Source organism: Cyprinodon tularosa, unplaced genomic scaffold (assembly GCF_016077235.1).
Source record: "Cyprinodon tularosa strain WSP-4 unplaced genomic scaffold, ASM1607723v1 ctg918, whole genome shotgun sequence".
Lineage (NCBI taxonomy): Eukaryota > Metazoa > Chordata > Actinopteri > Cyprinodontiformes > Cyprinodontidae > Cyprinodon > Cyprinodon tularosa.
The window spans coordinates 16,760-39,093 of record NW_024039694.1 but is presented as its reverse complement, the minus strand read 5'-3'; the positions used below and the strand labels follow the sequence as shown (position 1 = coordinate 39,093).

The 22,334-nt window shown below is 45.2% G+C and overlaps 1 protein-coding gene across 1 annotated transcript in view; it reads right to left on the bottom strand.

The window, feature by feature from the left end:
- Positions 1–22,334, bottom strand: part of pola1 (polymerase (DNA directed), alpha 1) — an 85,025-nt gene that overhangs the window by 50,342 nt on the left and 12,349 nt on the right. Inside the window, 6 exon segments of the mRNA XM_038274465.1 lie at positions 19,366–19,488; positions 19,829–19,978; positions 20,059–20,183; positions 20,263–20,353; positions 21,696–21,815; positions 22,125–22,254. Coding sequence (XP_038130393.1) covers positions 19,366–19,488; positions 19,829–19,978; positions 20,059–20,183; positions 20,263–20,353; positions 21,696–21,815; positions 22,125–22,254 — 739 coding nt within the window.

Sequence of the window (22,334 nt, the reverse complement as noted above, 5' to 3'; positions counted from 1 at the left end):
ACTAAGTTAGCATCCGACATTTCAAAAGTGAGTGCTGTGAAGTGTTCTTTTATTACCGCTATATTTCAGCTAACATGTGACATTTTTCCTTTGTGCAGCCCATTTTTAAAACATAATGCTCCCAACAAATCTACCTTGAGACTGGAGGGATGCAGGCGTCAGGGCGCCAGAAGACATAGTTTGGTTAAGTGGTGCAACAGCGGACTGTGACACTCAGAGCTGCCACAAAAATGACAGAGAGACACATCTACGGGAGTGGAGTTTAATTCTGTCCAGCTGACAAAAAAAAAAAAGACCAACTCCAAATCAAGATTTTCCAGATGCGATGGATTTAAAGGATTGATGTGTTAACAAAGCGCCTTTAACATAACGCCTTCCATATTTCTAACACCTGTCCGAATATTTCTCACTAAGTGCTGCACTTTCCCACAGTGGGCCTTGACTTTCTGCAGCTCGCCATTCCCATTTCATTTAGTGCTTTTAACATTATTTTTTAGGGCTTTGCATGAGCACCTGGGTGCCTGCTTATGAGCGCTATCCATTAGCAGCAAGTTATTACACCCTGCCGTGCTAATTGGCGAGAGCTGCAGCCATATTTCGATAGCTGCCTTTTACCCAACTGCTCCTGAAACTCAGGTAGCAGTCTTATCTTTTAGATTTGCGTTTCATTTTATTCATTTGAATCCACTTCCTGCTCTAGTTTATTAATACTTTTGTTGGCTTTTTTTGCTTGCAGCTTGTAACTATACAATTGGTTCCAACTGGACCAAGTGCATTGAATAAAACTGAAGCAGACAACTGCGCATGCTGAGGGAAAGAAAGAAATAAAGAAGGAGGGAAGGGAACCTGCAGGTATTTATATACAGCGTACACCTTTCTGCTAATCAGCAGATCAGAAGCGGCATGTTGAACTTCAGCGGGGCAGAGGGCCCTTGTAAAAAGAGCCTTAACTACTGACGACTGTTTTGAAAAGCACTCAGCTGAAAAGCATTTTGGGATGACAGTCGGCCGACTGAAATAGCACCTGTGGGGGGGACACGGTTCTGTCAGAGCTGTGTGGTGGGTGGCTGGGTAACACGCGCACAACACACAAAGCAGGCCCATGTGTGGAAGAGAAGCTCAATAACAAAAATGCTGGATGGAATGTAATCTTTAAGCGTCTTTGCTGCTTCTGCTTTAAGTTTCATTTGCATAAGAGAATGTTTGACTGCAGATCAAATATGCAAGCAGCCAAAAACACAAGCGCACACACCTGTCCTTGCAGATACCATATTTGTGTTCTCATGTCTGCTGCTTGGAAGGTCAGTCAGCTGTAAAAGTGCCTCTGATTTAATACAACCGGCTGAGACCACAACAGCCGGCTTTGATTGAAAATAAGCCCGCAATGCCAACAATCCTCCTGTTGTTGGCTCAATTGATATGTGCCACTTTCAGCGTTAAAGCGGATGTCTTGTGGCTCTTCACTACATTGGTTCTGACAAAGATAAATAAGTCACAAATAACTTTTATAGGTTTGCTGTAAAACACCTTATTGATCGTTACATTCTAAGCATAGGTCCGTACCTGAGGCTCATCCAACAAAACCATTTTTTTATTCTTCTGGCTTTAAAGGAATAGTACACCCAAAACATGATTAGCCTTCATTTTCTACTCACCCCCCATGCTGAACAACACTCTGGAGTACTTTTTTGATATCTCAAATGCATCTGGAGATCTGGGAGGCTTCTTGCTGTCTGCTGACATTCAAATAATGGAGGTCTATTGTGCCCGAGACAGAAAGGTCCATAAAAGTCCACAAAAACGTGTCAATATTCTTCCATACTGCTCGTCCAATGTATTCCAAGTGTCCTGAGTGGGTAGCATCCAGAATTTACTCGAAACGAAGTCATTTAGAATGTTTTTAGAGCATAAACAGTAGTGTATAGGATTTCCTGAAAGCGCGCACATGCGCGTTCACGACGCTACGGAAGCCGGCAGACCAAACCAGCGCATTCAGCTCGGCAAAGAACTCATGCTCTTCCTCAACACTGAAGTCCTCAGACATTTTTCTTTCGTTGTTTCTTTCTTTGCACAGGTAAACAGCACATTTCTTCTTCTATGCTTGCATTATTGGCAGAGCAGACGCTGAATGCGCACTTTCATCTGGTTTGGTGTGCTGGCTTCCGTAGCGTCGTGAACGCGCATGTGCGGGCTTTCAGGAAATCCTATACACTACTGTTTATGCTCTAAAAACATTCTAAATGACTTTGTTTCGAGTAAATTCTGGATGCTACCCACTCAGGACACTTGGAATACATTGGACGAGCAGTATGGAGGAATATTGACACGTTTTTTGTGGACTTTTATGGACCTTTCTGTCTCGGGCACCATGGACCTCCATTATTTGAATGTCAGCAGACAGCAAGAAGCCTCCCAGATCTCCAGATGCATTTGAGATATCAAAAAAGTACTCCAGAGTGTTGTTCAGCATGGGGGTGAGTAGAAAATGAAGGCTAATCATGTTTTGGGTGTACTATTCCTTTAATATACAACCAGATCCTTTTTAATTGAGCCTGCTTCTGAAATATGTGCTGAATATTTTTACTTTATGCTTTTTCTCATAGTAGCTTTGCCTCGTCTGTTCCTGTTTGGCTGTGAGACCATCCCGGAGAGAAATATCAGCTGTGTTTATATCATATCACCTTTGTTTATAGAGGTGGGAGATCTACCTGTTTTTCCAGTGTAGTCCTGTTTCTCTGACTGTGACAGGCTGGATGTGCTCTCTTCATCCTCTGACATGGGAGCTGGCTCGGAGCTCGTCTGCCTGGCTGTGTTTTTCCTGGATGTGGCTGCCTTTTACAGTTGCTTTTTGTATCTCTGCTTCTGTCTCCTTGAACCCCAGTCAGCCTCGGCAGATGGCTGATTACACTGAGCCTGGTTCTGCCTGAGGTTTCTTCCAGTTAAAAGGGAGTTTTTCCGCTCCACTGTCGCTACAAGCATGCTTAGTGTGAGAGATTGCATTTGGTTCAATGAGTCGATGCAATCAACTGGTTTTCCTTAGATAGAAAACTTTGATTCAATTTGACTGTATGATCTGGTGAACTGTGATTACATGTGTTGTTATTTGGCGCTATAGAAAAACTGAATTGAATTGAATTATTTCCTTTATCAGCAGGAAAAGAAATCGTGTCCATTTATTCAATTTAATGAAGTATCAGACTGGGTACTGCATCAGCTAATGCTTTTTCTTGAACGACTTAAGTAGGAAGAGCTAAACCTTCTTCAGGAAATCTAAAGTATAAAGTTATTTCATTGAGCCTACAGACAAAGTTCTGCCGTCCTCATCATTTCCTCCAGCTGTATTGAACATAAACTGATGTATCGCGGCCACAGATCGACTGATAAGCTTTTTAGGACTGATGCCAATACCGATTTTTATGACATCTTTCTGAAGATCCCCTATATGTGCTACCAATCTTTTACAGGTAATTATTTTAAGCAGATACAGTTTTTTTTTAGTGATAAATATTGTAAAAGTCTCAATTTAAACAAAAAATTAAACATGAACAATGCATATAAAATGCACTTCTAGTGATGCACTAATGAATTTGTGAATGGATGCATTCATCAATCATAAGAATAAAAGATGTTGCTATCATCCCTAAATAATCGCCTCATGATGTATCACTCTAACAACTGCCCTGCCTCACCTGTTGCTGCACTGTTTTTGTAGGTGACTGGATGAAGAAAACTATTTTTCCTTTGCTTCCAAGAAAGTCCAGATATTGTTTGCAGAGTTTCTGTGCAAAATTCCCAGTCATCTGGCTCATGGCAACCACTAATGGGTTTAAATCAGAGGCAACCAGGCTTTAGCTCAGTCCAGTTGCCTCTGATTTGAGCCTGTTGCAGAGGTGGGTAATACCTACCTACACTCACTAAGTAACTTTTTGATAAAAATATACTTTTAGGAGTAGTTTTACTGCATCACAAGTTTTAATTTGAGTTAAGTGACATCTTGAAAAGCTACCGCTACTCTTACTTAATTAAAATGTTTGGCTAATCCATCAGTTGTGCGTAACTTTAATGAATAACCAACAAACTCGTTTTCTTTTTCTTTTGAAGTGGTCCAGACAAAGATGTGCACCTAATTGTTTGCTCTTATTTTGCGAACAAGCTTTAATTAAACCCACCATGATGTTCAATGACAAAGCTGAAACAGGATCAATCGTGATTAATCGATTATTGAAATAATCATTAACGAATTTAGTAATTAATTAGTCATTATCTGAGGTATAGAAACTTAAAAATATAATTTTGGCTGACAGAGCAACCCACTTAGAGCAGTAATTCTACCAAAATTGTAAAAACAAAAAAATATAAACACTAAAGATAAAAATAAAACCTTAGTTCTTCAATATGCTCTACCTAGAACTCTTCAAGATTTAGCTTCCCCTGGTTTAAGTTCCGTAAAAAAATCTTCTTTAAGGAAATGTTGCTATATGATTATTGATCTATTAATTGAAAAAATAATCAACACATTAATTGATTAGCAAAATGCTGCAAATACTTTATAGTCTTTAAAAATACCAGAAGATAAGTTAACATTTATGTTGGTCTTTTTTTACAGAACATCTCAGGTATTATGATCAGTTACTCGGTGCTAAAGTAGCTTTTTTTACCAAACACATTTTTACTTTTACTTGAGCAATTTCTAGGATGGCTAGTTTACATTCTTACTAGAATAAAAATACAATGAAGTAGTGCTACTTTTGCTTAAAGTGCAATTTTGGGGTTTTCTATCCCCCTCTGGTTGTTTAGAAACTGAAGGAGCGCCACCTATCGCTCTCATGAAGGTCAAACCGCCTTGCTACATGAGTAGATAGCCCAATTAATACTAATACAATGTTATACTTCTAATGACGCTCCATAAGGAACAGAATGTAGTATTCTGCAAAGCAGGGACTTTATATAGCCTTTAATGATTCTGTTGTAGATTACAGAGCAATAATTTTAACGGTCATTTATATTAGACGGTAAAAACACCCCACTGTTCTCCGCATAAACTTCAAATATGTACAATCTTAAGACTGAGTCGGTTAAAACCATTTACTAATTATCCATTCATTTACGACTATCTATGTCACCCTGAGAAAGATGGCAGATGCCAGATCAATCCATTATCAATCGTAATCCCGGCCATTAGCCTGCTCTCACGCGGCCTCATTAGCAGGTGTTACTAATGTCGCAGTTTAAATTCTGTACTCAGCCCCTCACAGGCAAGCTAACGTGGCCAAAATAGCAGCAGCGCTGCTCCCATGTGACTATTTGTTAAGTCCAGCTCTATCAGGAGCAAAGCCAGCTCTTTAAGGGGAGCACCAAAGGATCATGGAAATATCAGAGTCGCCAGAGGCACACGCAAGCATTCAGGTCCAGATCCAGACTTGGAGCAGCGTGACTGGGCTTATACTCTTAAGTCTAATTCGCAGAAATGTAAAAATGATTCCTGTGATTCTGAGGTGGCAGCAACAGATGGGTCTGCGAATGAAAGAGCCGGGTGCAACGTCGTTAAGTCGCAAAGTCTAAAAGACGGTGAGGCAAATGAGACGTGATAGTGTGGGTTTAAGTATTCCTGGATCTAATTCTGATAAATGGTTTGTCACTCTCCAGACAAGACGGATGATGGAGAGTCGGAACGATGGACGCCTGGGGCAACAATATTTACTTAGCCTTCGTTACAACTATTTGCACACATGTATGAACAGAGGTTTAACCTAAACCAAACTCTGACCTCTCCGCCACAGAGGCTCTGTTACACAAGCCCGCTTCTTCTAGTCGTCCCTTCGCATGCCTTCCAATAATGTCTACGGCGAGCTCCTGTCAGGCTGTTTTTAAACACAAGGACACAAACTCAATTACAGCAGAATGGCTTTCAGGAGTCATCCACTGTCCTGAGACGCACAAACACCTGCTAATGGTTGTCAGATTTGCTGGCAAAGAGGGACAAAGGTCAAAGCAATCTGCAATCCACAACAATCAGCAGCTTCCCCGAAGCATCACGCGTTTAGGAAGACATGAGCACAGGGATGGACTAACAACTGCGCTCAAAGTAGAACAAAAGGGACTATTTTATGTCCCGCTTCATAGAAAACAAGGTTTGTTTCTGATGCCATCAGAGAAATCATCATCAGAACTGGGCTGCCGTTTCCTGCTCTGCAAAATATGAGAAAGCCTCAAACTAGATCAGAGTTTGCACATTTACAGGTTGACATTTTTACTTTATCATTACTCGTCTGTTATCAAGGCAGCTGAGGTCCAGTCAGATAAGATAGATTTCATCTTAGAGATGTAATTTTCTCAACTTGCTTAACAGGATTTGAATAGGCCATTTCTAACCCAAATTATATGAGCCACCACTGGTTAGTTAGTCAATCTGCAGGACACTGCATCCTTCCATCAACTCTGAGCAGCATCATGTCGGTGCTGAAGAAAAGCATCCCCACAGCATGATGCTGCCATATTTTACGGAGGTAATGGTGCATTCAGGCCAAACGTCTTTCATCTATGTGGATCAAAAACTTACATTTTAGTCTAGTCTGACCAGTGCGAAGCCTCCTCCACCTGTTTGCTGTGGAAATAGGAGTTCTTATGGCTTGCTTTCAACAACAGGGTTTCCTCCACTCTTCCATAAAGGCCAGGTTTATGAGCACTACAACTCTGTTGACTCAGTAGGTGGCTGCTAAATAGGCTGCTTTGGATTTAATTTGCTTTCAGAATGAAGAAGGTTGGACTCAAAGGCACACCACATATATTTTCTCTTTCAGAAATCATAAAACATGCACATCATGAACCGGTTACGCCCTGCTTTGCGTTTATCACATTTAATACCACAAAAAAAAAAAAACATACAGGAGGATTCATATAAATCAAATCACAGATAGTTCTCACTGTAAGCGGAACAAAATCATCCAGTGATTACAGAGGTCTAATAACCAGCAGTCAGCGGACAATAAAAGTCCGTCTCGTGGGATAAATACATTTATCAGCCGCTCATAACCACATGCGTGGCAGATATCTGTGTTACAAATATCTAGCTCTCTCTGCACTCAACTGTTCTCTGGCCAACATACAAAAGAACCCAAAATATCCCTGAGGGGTTGAGGGGGACATCAATCTGTAGAGGAGCCTCAGGCGTGTAATCCTAAACCTTCACCTTCCTCTTAATACCTATCAAGTCCCCCTTTTAATACCCACACATTCCAGGACAGAGCAGGCCCACAACAAATGGTCGTCCGACAAAGGGCAGAGTTCGGCCAGTAGTGCGTGCATGACATGTGTGTCGGTGCACATTTCTACGGACAGACTCAGAGGAGGGGATAAGTGGATGTGAGGGGAGGAGGGGGAGCAAACAGTTCTCCTAAACAAGCTAATTTAAAAAGCTTCGGTCAAAAGGCTGTCAACTCTCTCTAAGCCTAAAACGTAGCAGAGGCTGAGAAACCCCCGCGGCTCATGGCTCGACCCTCTCTGCCGAAGGCCTCGGTTTAAAACGAGAGTGAGAGAAAGATGAGAGCCCGGCCAATCAATAAATACACCCAACACATGCACATTCACCAGGGACACCCGTCCAAACAGATGAGAGCGCTGGGAGGGGAGGGATTTACACTGTGGACAAAGTGGTGATCAGTGTACATGTTACAATTATAAAAATAAAAAGCCTCCTAAATCATGAGATGAAAGTGGAGTGCAAATGTGATGATTAAAAAGGGGGCAGGAGTGCAAATGGCAATACCCACAAATACACTAGAAACGCAGCTATAAATGCCAGCTGGCTTTTCTGGCTGGCTGCAGATGGAAACTACCCAGAGCTACTCGCATTAGGCTTTATTTACTTTAGGGAAACACAGAAAGGAAGCTAAACTTTTCTATTAAAAATCAGCCGCCGCAGGAAGCTTAACTTTAACCCTTTTCTGTTCCCAACTTTTAACTTTAACCAACACAAAAGCTCTACCTGAAGGAGCTCATAAACATTGAATAATATAATTAAAATAGGAAGTCCCTGTGTCGTGTCCCAATGTGCAATATAAATAGAGCTGCTCCCAGAATCATAGATACAAGGTAAACAAAACACCAAGACTGGGTGAAGTAGGATCTTCCGCTACATCAGCAAACTGAGGCGCAAGTTAAGCACTGGACCCACAGAGGGTTTTAGATGTTACTGATGACCTTTTGATGCTCAGCTTTGCAATGAGTCACATCACTCCTCACTAGATGGGATGCACTAATGCAGTAACCCCCCCCTTCAAACCACCCAAACCACAGCCCACTTATATTTACTGTCCCCTCAGCACACTGGGTAACCTAAGGAAACATCAGAGGAAACCAAAAGAGACTTAACAGAGCCTTACTAAAGTATTCACTCTCCTTGAACTTTGATATTAGCTCCAATTAAAAACCACTAACCAATGCGCTTTACTCTGATTTGATGGGATAATTCAAAGCAAAGTAGTGCATAGTTGTAGAGTAAAATGATACTGAACCGCTTCCTCTAAGCTGCTATGGGGGTGCACACATTTTTACTCACTACAAAATAAAGTCTTAAGTATCCAAGTCGCTTCAGAAATCAGCTAGTGGTTGAAGCCATCTAGAAGTGATGTAATCTCAGTTTAAATCCAGCTCCTCTGAGAAGATCTAAGGGGTTTATTAAAAAGTAAACACCCTCATTAAGAATAAGGAAGTGTTGAAAAATCAATCCACCATGTCTGTGACTTTAGGACTTGTCTTAGCCCTCAACAAATAAGAAGGCCAAGAGAAATCCAGTGTAAAGAGCACAATAAGCTACGCTGGGAATACAGGTCTGCTCTGATAAAGCCTAAATTTAACATTTTGTGTCATCATGTTTGTAACATGGTGGTGGCTTCATCGGTCTGTGGGGAAGCTTTTCAAAGCAGGTCTGAATGTAATAGAAACCATAAAAAAACTGCTACATGGTGGAAAAGACTTGGGACTGTGACCAAGTGCTCCTTCAAACAGCACAACTACCTGAAACATCAAGCCAGAGATCCAACAGTGTGGTTTAGAGCTACAGATAAAAGAAATATATATTTTTATTTTTTTATTTTCAATGTTTTTATCTTTCTATAAAGCAGTTTGGTCTTCCTGGTGTTGTTTTAAAGTGCTATATAAATAAACTTTGATTTGATACAGATACAGGAGTGATAGATTGGCCCTTTCAAAGCCCAGATCTAAAGCAAGTCGATCTGTACGAAGACTGCAAACCTGTTTCTCAGGATGGTCTACTGCCAATCTGAGTCTGAGCTACTCTGACAAGAATAGAAAAAAATGCAGGTGAAAACAAACATCTAAAAACTTTTAGTTGAGGTTTCTCTACAAAGTATAGATATATATGCATACGGATGTTGGCTTTTCACACATTTAGTGCCAACATTACCGACACCCTTTATTTAACACTTAACTGACAATAAAATTCGCAATAAAATACATTAATTTTTTCCGTTTATTGCAACAAAATAAGGAGAATTTCGATGAATATGAACACCTTTGAAAATCTTTAACTGTGGTTCAATAACTTTGTGAGCTTAAGACTTAAAAATGTTGAAAACTGTCCAGAGAAGCAAAGGGAAAATTCCTTTAATGCCAACATGTTAAAAAAACTTAACAACCATGCATCCCTTTTTAAATCAAATAACTATTAATTAGTCTAACCTTTGACCTCACTAAAGGATCAGCTTCTAGAGATGACAGATTTGATCAATAAACAGACAGAAGCTGCAAGTGTGCAAGAAGAGAAAGTCCCACCTGCACAGGCAAATCAAACCCACACGATTATAACAATGTTGCTCTGTCAAATGAGCGTGACTGGAGGCACAAATGGACTGACAAAATAACAAACACGCACGGCGGGCTGGTGTCCTGCCCTCTATCACACAACACAATGAGTGTGTAAGGGGATCTTAATGAAGGAGTCCCCTGAGGCAGAGCCTGATGCCTCCTCTGAGGACTTGTACTGTTAGAGCTCATTAAATGAACATGAGTATCACCACTGACATGATGGGAGGGAATGTGTGTGTGTGTGTGTGTGTGTGTGTGTGTGTGTGTGTGTGTGTGTGTGTGTGTGTGTGTGTGTGTGTGTGTGTGTGTGTGTGTGGTGTTCATTTACAATGCCAGCTTTAGTAGTTTGTGTCATCCAGAACACATGCCGCCGCTTTGGATAAATTTATTAGACGTGAACGTTTGGTTGGCCTTACATGGAGAGTGTATTCATTTCTTTATGTGTCTGCTGAATATTATCAGGGGAAAAGACGGGTATGACAGATTAAAAAGAAACAAAATATGATTTGTAATCCCAGCTGAACTGAAGAGGGGAAACTGTCACTGTTAAAACAGAAAAGAGAGGAAGCTCAGGTCCTAAAGGATAATTACGGTAGTCCAAGTGTTTGACAGGGTAAGTTTAGAAGCAAAACTATTGCTATTGTTAGAGAGGTGAAAATATAACAGGGCAACAGCGCCATCTTGTGGTTAAAAATTACAGCGCTTCCAGCTAAAGAATGAAATTTTCAATGCATGCAACCTTTAAATCTTATGAACTAGTATTAAACAGGGTTCCTACAACATAAGGCAAGATAAATTCAAGACTTTTTTTGTCCCTTGAAATAAAACTTTAAGACCAACTTCACAATAAACACAAGAAAATCTGGTTGCGACAAATTTAACCGGATGCTTATTTTAACATAAACAATTACTTTCTGGCCCAGTAGAAATGTTTACAATTTTGAAAAACTTTCCATATAGGAAGTAAGCTAAAAACACACTAATAACAGGTATATTTTTAACAACTAATGAATGGAATTCAAAAACTTTGTTTTTTATCCCTACTCAAAGTGCATAATAGCTCTGCTTTCATTGTAGGCGTACCGCCAAACATTAACCGGAGATTTGGTGCTACTGGTGCTTTTTTTGACGTCGGAAATGGCTGTAGAGGTCTTGCAGAGACAAAGGTGGAACAGAACTGGGAAATAGCTGCTGCTTCTCTGTAACTTCATTTTCGCGCTTTGTTTTTCACTCTTCACATGTCTGACTCCACAACTTTGATTCCCATCGTACCGCGCTTGAAATACTTCTTGCTCAAAATACGCCATTCCTCATACACATTACCTGGTTCTGTTTTAGCCATGCAGAAAACTCATGGCTGGATAGCCGATTTTATTTGAATTTACACCTCCCCACGCTATTGGCGCATCACCCCAAGGTCTGTTTGCAACATTGCTTTTATTGGTTCCGCTGTCAGGATGGAACTAATAATGGTTCTCTTTCAACATTCGTTTCGGTATCTCACTATGGGACACGCCCCCCAGCGCTGTCTCCAGAAGCACTATAACATTACGCCAGCCCTGACTGGCTCACAGAGGTGACGTCTGCTACTGGGGAGGGACTTATCCCCAGTATAGAAACAGACGTCACGCTGGTGATCCTCAGTCTAAAACCTCTTCTCGCTCCCAGAAGCTTACTCGGACGGCTAATACAGCAAGTATTGAGCTAGCTTAACTGTTCACAGAGCGAGCTAACAACTCGGTCAACGAACGCTACTCAGTACAGTATTCGGCTGTTCCGAGTTCCCTTTCCACTGCTGGCCTGTCACCAAACAGCAGCAGCGGCAACTAGTCACCAAACTAGCTGCTTTCTAATTTTCGGAGCTTACAAGGCAGCTTAAACTTGTTCTCGCCATGGACAAGGGCAAGCCACCTGCTAGAGCCTGCACATGCGGCAGCCTTATAGCTGGGGCAGACACCCTGTCTGCGCTTCGTGCCTGGGGCTGCAACATGCCCGGGACGGCATAACGTCGCCAGCTAGCTGTGAGCACTGTGCTCGGCTCTCCCTCAAATCTCGTCGGCGCAGGCTAGCGCGCCAAGCTAGCCTGTCGGAGGTGGACCCTGTGATGGAGGTAGCCAACCCCCCACCACCAGTGCTCACTGTCACCGAAGAGGGAGAGCCCCTATTCACCGGACCCAGTTGGGCGGACCAGCTCGACGCTGTCGCGCCACTAACTGACCCGGAGGAAGATGAGGCCGCCCTCCCGGATCTTTGCGACCCTGCGGGCGCAGAATCCGACTCGGAGGTGGAATCCGTTAGCCTCGGGTCTGACGACTACGAGCAGGACTGCGGGCCTTTCATCATCCCACTGGCTGCAAAGCCAGTGGAGGTGGGTGACACTCGCAGCGGCTCCCCAAACCCGTCTGCAATGGACCTACACGATGTCTGTAGAAGAGCGGCTGTAAAGCTAGGCATTGAATGGCCTGAGACCTTCACCGAGACCACCACATCCCGGTATGAAGGGAAAAGGCTCCCCAAGGCCAAATCTTCCACCAGGCAGCTCCTGCCGGTTTTTCCGGAGTGCATTGAAGAAGCGACCCGGTCCTGGTCCAAACCTCTCACCGCTAAGAACCCCGTCCTGGGAGGGTCAGCGCTGGATTGGGTTGGCATGGAGGACAGCGGCTTCTCACATTTACCTCCTGTGGAACCGCTGCTTGCTTCTCACCTGCACCCATCACAGAAACCTGCAGTGGCGGCGGCAGGACCCGCTTTCCCTTTCAAAGCAGATTCCTTTCAATCCGCTCTGAATGATAAGAGCTACAAAGCGGTGGCTGCATCGGTGAAGGCGCTTAACGCTTCATCTCTCCTTCTCGCTTACCAAGCAGAGCTACAGGAGCAGATGACGGGGGCACCGAGCGAAAGTCTGTGGGAAGAAGTGTGCGTGGTGACAGACCTATGCCTTCGCCTCCACAGAAGCGCTGTCCAGGCCTCCGGAAGAGCCATGGCCCTGATGGTCACCCAAGAGAGGGCCAGGTGGCTCAACCTGTCCAGCCTGTCACAGAGAGAGAAAAACCATCTCCTCGACACACCGGTGGACCCGAAGGGATTGTTCGGTCCTACCGTTGCAGCCATGCAAAAGCGCTGTGAGGAGAAAAAGAGAGAAGGCGAAGCGCTCAAACTCTGCCTGCCCAGAAGAACGCAGCCTCCTCCGGCAGCGATGCCCCGCCAAGCTTCCGCCCAGGCAGCGGCCCGTCCGGCTTACCGCATTCCAAAGCGAACACCCCAGTCGCAGTCAGCTGACCGCGACCGTGTGAAGCACATCGAGCCTAAAGGATCGTGGGGAAGGAAACCCTTCGTTCCGCCGGCTGCACCGGACAACCAAACTGCCTCTCCCGTCACAACGAGCGCAAAGAAAAAGAGGCGCGCTACCTAGGGAGCTGGCTTTGGGGTCGGGGAGCAGGCACTGCCAGACACCTGCAACCCCACCCAGAAATGTTCTGTTCCAGTTAACGAAGCCTTGTTCAGGGCTACTGAAACGGCCTGCAGAGCCAGAGTTAGAGCTCACAGTTCAGAGATGGTTGAAGAGGAGGAAGGTGACCCACCCGGAGAGCTCGTTGGAGCCACAGTGGTTTACAAGCACACACCAGTGCCCAAACACTCTTTTTCCCCCCTTCAGAAAATGTTTAATAAAAATATATCCTGGCGCACAACCAGGCCAAGAGCCGAGGGTGCAGCCACAACCAAAAAATATGGGAAACATATTGAAAATGACACAGGAACAGAACACAGCCGTGCGGCTGCACATGAGGCCACAAGGTGGAGCCCTCGCTCCACGTTTGGCACAACCGGCCGCTATCTCTGCAAAAGAGGAAGCGGATTCAGGGCAGCCGCGGAAGAACACCACAGCTGTGCTGCAGCTCCCTCAGCTAGTACCGCCAAGAGATCGGTCAGGAGCACACCTTGGCCCACTAGCCGGCAAAAGCCAGCTGTGGCGAGCGTGCGGGGCATCGGACTGGGTAATAAAGACTGTGTCCAGAGGATACAGGCTCCAGTTTGCCGCAGCCCCACCCCGTTTCAGGGGCATAGTACAATCTCATGCTCGGGGGGAACATGCACACATCTTGCAGGAGGAGATAATTTCCCTGCTGAACAAAAACGCAATCCGGCTGCTTTCCCAGGAGGAAAGCGAGGAGGGATTTTACTCCAGGTACTTCCTCGTCCCGAAAAAGGACAGGGGCCTGCGACCTATATTGGATCTGCGAGCTCTGAACACATATCTGAGAAAGTATACGTTCAGGATGCTGACCCATGCAGCTCTGATACGGTTTGTTCGCCGCGGAGACTGGTTTATCTCCGTCGATTTAAAAGATGCGTACTTTCACATCCCTATATACCCTCCTCACAGAAAATATCTCAGGTTTGCATTTCAGGGAAAGATGTACGAGTATCTCGTACTTCCCTTTGGCCTGTCGCTCAGCCCACGGGTGTTTGTAAAATGCACCGAGGCTGCAGTCGCTCCTCTGAGGGAGAAAGGCGTACGCCTGGCAACGTATATAGACGACTGGCTTATTGCAGCTCAGTCCCCAGCGGAGCTCATGACGCACGCAGAGATGCTTACGTCTCATCTGGCGGCTCTAGGTTTCTCGATAAACCGGGAAAAGAGCATTCTAACCCCGGTGCAAACAATCACTTTTATTGGTCTGTCCCTGAACTCCAACGAGTTCAGAGCGCGCCTTTCGGTGGAAAGAGAGGAAGCCTTTCGGGCTTGTCTGGCACTCTTTCGCAGAGGCGCGCATGTGAAACTCAGGCTCTGCCACAGACTGTTAGGTCTGATGGCGTCAGCGCTGGCCGTCATCCGGTTAGGCCGTTTACATATGCGCCCTTTTCAACGCTGGGTTGCGTCCCTTCGGCTGAACCCGGTCCGACACGCTCACCGCAAGGTGATGATTTCTCCAACATGCGCACGAGCTTTGAGCCCGTGGAAAAGCCCCACATTTCTCAATACCGGGGTTACCATGGGAACCATCCAAACAAGGAAGGTTATCACCACAGATGCCTCGTTGACAGGCTGGGGTGCCACGCACGAGGGCAGGATGGTGAATGGCACATGGAGCTCTCTGACACAGACAGCTCACATAAATTGTCTGGAGCTTCTGGCCGTGATGCTGGCACTAAGACACTTTCTGCCCTTCATCAGAGGGCACCATGTTTTAGTGAGGACAGACAATACAACGGTGGTCGCTTACATCAACAGACAGGGTGGTCTGCGCTCTCATCAGTTACACACGCTGGCACACAGACTGATAGTCTGGACCAGCTCACGCCTGCTGTCACTGAGAGCGATCCATGTACCAGGAGTCATGAACAGGGGCGCAGACTTGCTATCAAGAGGCAATCCCCGCTACAGGGAGTGGAAACTCCACAGCGAGGTTGTAGCTCAAATTTGGGAGAGATACGGCCATGCGGAGGTCGACCTCTTTGCATCAGAGGAGAATGCTCACTGTCCAAGGTTTTTCTCCCTGACCGGAGAAGGTGCTCCCCTGGGACTGGATGCACTGGCACACAAGTGGCCACAGGCTCTACTGTATGCCTTTCCCCCACTGGAGCTCATTACTCCTACACTCGCCAGAGTACGGGCGGGGAAACATGTACTCATTCTTATAGCCCCCCGTTGGGCGGGGAAACACTGGCTAGCAGAGATCTTCCAGTCACTGTACGGCGAGCCATGGCGGCTTCCTCTTCGCAGAGATCTGCTGACGCAGGCTCGTGGAGAGATATTTCATCCTCATCCAGAACTTTTAGCTCTTTGGGCCTGGCCTGTGAGAGGGTGAATCTGACTGCCAATGGGCTCCCTTCGAACGTCATTAAAACTATTCAGAGTGCAAGAGCTGTTTCCACGAACAGCGCATATGAAGGTAAATGGCGTGCATTTGAAAGCTGGTGCACAAAAACCATGGTGAGCGCCATGCAGAGCCCTGTGCCACTCATCCTGACATTCCTGCAGGAGCTGCTGGATAAAGGCTTGGCATTTTCCACTGTGAAGGTGTACCTTGCCGCTATCTCAGCTTGCCATATTGGTTTTGGTGACAAAACGGTAGGGCAGCACCCATTGGTGTGCCAGTTTATGAAGGGCGCCCGACGACTCCGCCCAGTGTCAAGGAGCTTAACTCCCCCATGGGACCTACCGGTGGTACTTGAGGCCCTATCATGTGCACCGTTCGAACCGTTGCATCAGGCTGAGCTTAAAATACTGTAGTTTAAGACGGCTCTGTTAATTGCTCTGGTCTCTGCTAAGCGTGTGAGCGACCTCCACGCGCTTTCAGTGAATCCATCCTGTATGCAGTTCTTCAGTGGGGACTCTAAGGTGGTACTGAAACCTAACCCTGCGTTTATACCAAAGGTCATTAACCCCGCTCTGTCATGCCGCCCCCTTGAGTTGGTGGCTTTCTACCCTCCACCATTTGCCTCTCAGGAGCATGAGCGACTCCACTCACTCTGCCCAGTACGAGCTCTGAAGGTGTATGTGGAGAAGACGGCTGGTTTCCGCAAATCGGATCAGCTGTTTGTATCATGGTCCCCGCCACATAAAGGGAAGCCCCTCACTAAACAACGTCTCTCACATTGGATAGTGGGGGCTATTATCATGGCCTATGAGGTTAAGGGCCTCCCACCCCCTGTAGGCCTGCGAGCTCATTCCACTCGTGGGATGGCATCATCCTGGGCAATGTTTCAGGGTACACCTTTGGAGGACATTTGTGGGGCTGCCAGTTGGGCAACTCCTCACACCTTCACTAGGTTCTATAGGTTGGATGTTACTACACCCTCACTGGCCCACGCGGTTCTGGGTGTAGGATCTTCACCTTTATAAGTTAGGTCCTCGAGTAAGCTTATCTGGCAATACGGGAGTTACAACATCCCATAGTGAGATACCGAAACGAATGTTGAAAGAGAACTTTAGGTTAAGGAATTAACCCCGGTTCTCTGAAACATGAGTGAGGTATCTCACCAGATCACCCTCCTTGCCTGGAGCGAGGAAGAGGTGTGCTTACGAGACTGAGGATCACCAGCGTGACGTCTGTTTCTATACTGGGGATAAGTCCCTCCCCAGTAGCAGACGTCACCTCTGTGAGCCAGTCAGGGCTGGCGTAATGTTATAGTGCTTCTGGAGACAGCGCTGGGGGGCGTGTCCCATAGTGAGATACCTCACTCATGTTTCAGAGAACCGGGGTTAATTCCTTAACCTAAAGTTCCAGCTAAGCCGTTTGGTAAACGTCAAAAAAGGATGATGAATTATTTTAATTTTTGATATGAATCATAAAAATAAAATCCTATTTATGACTTGGTGACAATTTTAAGACCTATGAAAAACTGATTTAAGACATTTTACCGTATTTTCACGACCATAAGGCGCACCGGACTAAAAGGCGCACTCTCAGTTATGTGTCCCATTTCTGTATTTAACACACACATAAGGCGCACCGGACTATAGGGCGCGTTTTTTATATACAGGTACAAGTCCTCTACTACCTTTAAATACCTCTACTGCGTATTTAAAAATACAGCGGGGGCAAAACTGAGTATGACTGTGCTTTATTCATGTATTTATTACAAAGTATTAATCAAACCTGGCAGCTGGCCGTGAGACAGAGACATCGCAGATGACACAGCGCTGTGGTCACTCCTAAATTAACTTAAAATCCTGAAACCTGCTGACGGAATATGTTCGCTTTTATTGCCGGTATCCTGGTGCCTGCAGCTAAAATTATTTAGATGAAAAACACCTGCCAGCAGCCGCGGTGAACCCCAGGCTGCCCAGCCTACAGGCTGCTGATGAAGAGATTTCTGCTGTCAGCGCACCGCTGGTATGTGGGGGTCTGAGCGCCTCCGACAGAAATAGATAATCTGGATGAACTGACTGCAATTATTAAGTTTTCAGGTGGACTTTCTCACTTAAAAACATATTAAAACTACTTTATTCCCACTGATCACAGCAAATATAGCTGCAAGATTTAGATTATTTAGATGAAAAACACCTGCAAGCAGCCGCGGTGAACGAAAGGATTTCTCCTGTCGGCGCACCGCTGGTATGTGGGGGTCTGAGCGCCTCCGACAGAAATAGATAATCTGGATGAACTGACTGCAATTATTAAGTTTTCAGGTGGACTTTCTCACTTAAAAACATATTAAAACTACTTTATTCCCACTGATCACAGCAAATATAGCTGCAAGATTTAGATTATTTAGATGAAAAAACACCTGCCAGCCACCGCGATGAAGAGGAGGAGACGCGCCGGGGATGCTGTTGAATTAAGTTTTCAGGGAGAAAAATACAGCGGGAGCAAAACTGAGTATGATTGTGCTTTATTCATGTATTTATTACAAAGTATTAATCAAACCCATCAAAGTCATCATCCTCTGTTTCTGAATAAAACAGCTGCGCTAAATCAGACATGCCAGTTTCCCCTTCTTCGCTGTCAGTCACTTTCCGTGCAGCGCAGCTCCTCAGAAATAATGCCGGCTTTTGCGAAAGCTTGAACAACAGAGCCAGCAGACACTTTAGTCCAAGCATCTACAATCCATCCGCAAACTGTGGCGTAATCTGCCCGGCGCTGCCTTCTTATCCTGAAACTGTGGTCTCCGTCGGTCATCCATCGCTCCCACGCCGCTCGCAGCCTTACTTCGAACGGCTGCTTCACACCGATGTCGAGCGGTTGAAGCTCCTTTGTCAGACCCCCGGGATAACGGCGAGCACAGCGTTCATTTGATTCACCTTTTTTTCACATCGGCTGTGAGATGGGCACGCAGCAATGGTGATGCGTGGAAAATACCACCTAGTCTTCTCACATACACCTGCCTCAGCCACGCATCCATCCAGCCTTTTCCATTTGCGTTAATATCATATGTCATCAGAGCGCTGTCTGTCTCGCTGGCAGCTCCCAGATCAGCTTCTCTGATTGGTTGATGCGGCGCGTCCAGCAGCAAAACTTCAATTTTTCCATCTCGAGCAGCAGAAGCGCGGCGCTTCAGATGCTTAAACGCTCCCGACGTGCTGCACCAAAATGCGCTGCGGGACCTTTTGCTGCACCTATATGCGCGTCAACCATTTACTTTGCATGTAAACTCGCTGCTTCTGCTGCACCTGCTGGGTCCGGTTCACACCGATGTCGAGCAGTTAATTTGTTTCCCCATGTTTTTCACATCAGCTGTGAGATGGGCACGCATGGAGTTACATATTAACAGCGATGGTGAGGGGTGGAAAAAAAACACCTGGTCTCCTTACATTCAGCCACTCTTTCATCATCTCCTCAATGAGGTGGTCTCAAAAGTCGCAGTTACAACACACATAAGGCGCACCGCACCATAGGGCGCACCGCACATTTTGAGGGAAAAAAAAGACGTTTAAGTGCGCCTTATAGTCGTGAAAATACGGTAATACCAATTAAGGATCTGCAAGAACCCTGATTAAAATACTTTAACTTTAAAAGATTTTAAAACACTTAAAAATAAAAGTTTGCACCAGAGTGTCATGTGTTATATTTGCAGTGTAAAAGCTGAGTTTACCTCTCTCCCCTTGTGGGTGACCAGAGCAGCAAGTGGCTTTGCATAGAAGCGGCTGTAGCTGAATCCCAGGCAGCCGTACATGCTGTTAGCGGTTAGCTTCAAGGCTTTCTGACGAATGTCGTACTGAGGGGAGATGAAAGACAAAAACAGCTTTAAATGTAGGCTCTAATAAAAGCCTACAGGAAAACTTTTATTATTTAGCAACAAACTGTCCTTTGGTTATGTGGTATAAAAAAAAACCTCCTTGTTCGTCTTAAAATGTCACAAAAAAAAAAAAATAACAATAATTTCAAATTAAAGGTAGAACATATCATGTATATATCTGTCATGTTTATAAAACATGTATATATCTGTGGAAAGGTGTTTACTTCAAAGAAGGAAGCAGAAATTTAAGGATTTTATTCAACACCTGAAACAGATAACTACCTTTTTTTGTTTTATTGCTGTTTTCTGAAGGACTGACCTGCATGTAGAGATCCGGATTGATGTCCTGCTGCTTCATGAGCTGCTTCACCTGCTTACGCCGTTCCACCAGCTTCCTGATTTCTTTAGGCAGGATTCCCATTTCCAGGCTCGAATCTGGAATTTCAGGAATCTCCTCTGGCTCGTCCTCCTGGTACGGAGGAAAGTGTTTACATTTCTGAGATACTCAGAAGATGTAGTTTACCTGGAGTACAGAGAAAAAACACTCACCTCGATCTTTCTGCGGGAGCTCTGAGCCTGCCTCTGCACTGTGGTGAAGCAGATGTTAAACTCTTGGATGATGGAGGGATACAAGCTGTTGAAGTCGAGCAGCAGGACAAACTTATCGTAGAAACCTGAGCGAGGAGCGGAGATGGATTAGAAAATAAGGATGGTTCAGGACAAACAGACCTTGTTTAGGAGTCAAACACTCACCGACTTTAGGATCCAGCACTAGACCTCCAGCGTAGGCTGCCTTCTTCTTCCTCTTACCTTTTCCTGCATCTATATCATCCTCTCCCTCAACCTGGAAGAGAAACAGGAAAAGTCTTATGTATATACACTATATTGCCAAAAGTATTTGCTCACCCATCCAAATTATTGGAATCAGGTGTTCCAATCACTTCCATGGCCACAGGTGTATAAATTCAAGCACATAGGCATGCAGACTGTTTTTACAAACATTTGTGAAAGAATGGGTCGCTCTCAGGAGCTCAGTGAATTCCAGCGTGGAACTGTGATAGGATGCCACCTGTGCAACAAATCCAGTCGTGAAATTTCCTCGCTCCTAAATATTCCACAGTCAACTGTCAGCTGTATTATAAGAAAATGGAAGTGTTTGGGAACGACAGCAACTCAGCCACGAAGTGGTAGGCCACGTAAACTGACGGAGCGGGGTCAGCGGATGCTGAAGCGCATAGTGCGAAGAGGTCGCCAACTTTCTGCAGAGTCAATCACTACAGACCTCCAAACTTCATGTGGCCTTCAGATTAGCTCAAGAACAGTGCGCAGAGAGCTTCATGGAATGGGTTTCCATGGTCGAGCAGCTGCATCCAAGCCATACATCACCAAGTGCAATGCAAAGCGTCGGATGCGGTGGTGTAAAGCACGCCGCCACTGGACTCTAGAGCAGTGGAGACGCGTTCTCTGGAGTGACGAATCGCGCTTCTCCATCTGGCAATCTGATGGACGGGTCTGGGTTTGGCGGTTGCCAGGAGAACGGTACTTGTCTGACTGCATTGTGCCAAGTGTAAAGTTTGGTGGAGGGGGGATTATGGTGTGGGGTTGTTTTTCAGGAGCTGGGCTTGGCCCCTTAGTTCCAGTGAAAGGAACTCTGAATGCTTCAGCATACCAAGACATTTTGGACAATTCCATGCTCCCAACTTTGTGGGAACAGTTTGGAGCTGGCCCCTTCCTCTTCCAACATGACTGTGCACCAGTGCACAAAGCAAGGTCCATAAAGACATGGATGACAGAGTCTGGTGTGGATGAACTTGACTGGCCTGCACAGAGTCCTGACCTCAACCCGATAGAACACCTTTGGGATGAATTAGAGCGGAGACTGAGAGCCAGGCCTTCTCGTCCAACATCAGTGTGCGACCTCACAAATGCGCTTCTGGAAGAATGGTCAAAAATTCCCATAAACACACTCCTAAACCTTGTGGACAGCCTTCCCAGAAGAGTTGAAGCTGTTCTAGCTGCAAAGGGTGGACCGACGTCATATTGAACCCTATGGATTAGGAACGGGATGTCACTTAAGCTCATATGTGAGTCAAGGCAGGTGAGCAAATACTTTTGGCAATATAGTGTATATATTTATAAAAAAAGAAGAAAAAGAAAATTTTTAAGTATTTTGTTTAAATACTTACGGCCTCCAGCTGGGCCTTTTTAAAAGAGGGTTTGTCAGGGACGATGAAGTTTTTGTCATGGAAGGCATGAAGCAACAGGAACTCATTCCTCTCAGAGCGACCCCCCATCAGAGTACGAGACTGCAGAGATTGGAGGAAAGAAAGAAGGCATGAGAAGGACAATCTAATCCATTGAATGCAATAACTGAGCAGATCAGACTGGGTCAACCACCGAACCTTCAAATCAAACAGCTGATCCACATTTTATTCGGAATTAAACTAAACAAAAAATTCAGTAGACGAAACAAAAAGATTAAGCTGCTAAATAGAGAATAAAAAATCTGCTAATCATCCCCAAAATGAATAAACATTATCAGAAATGTATTGAAGAAAACATCACGGCTTAGAGGAGCAGTGAGAACAGAGCGGGTATGTGCAGCTGAAATTTACCAGGACGTTTCCTGCGATGGTGGTGATCTGCAGGGCGAGGGGCAGCACATTCAGCTCACACATGATCTGGAGGATCAGCTTGGCGTCTGTCCACGTCAACTCCAACAGGTAGAGCAGGTGAGGAGAGTCGCTGAGAGGAAGAAAGGAGGACATTTTAAAGTGCACAGCTTCACATCCCACACCCTTTTCCATTTGATCTTTAACTACAGA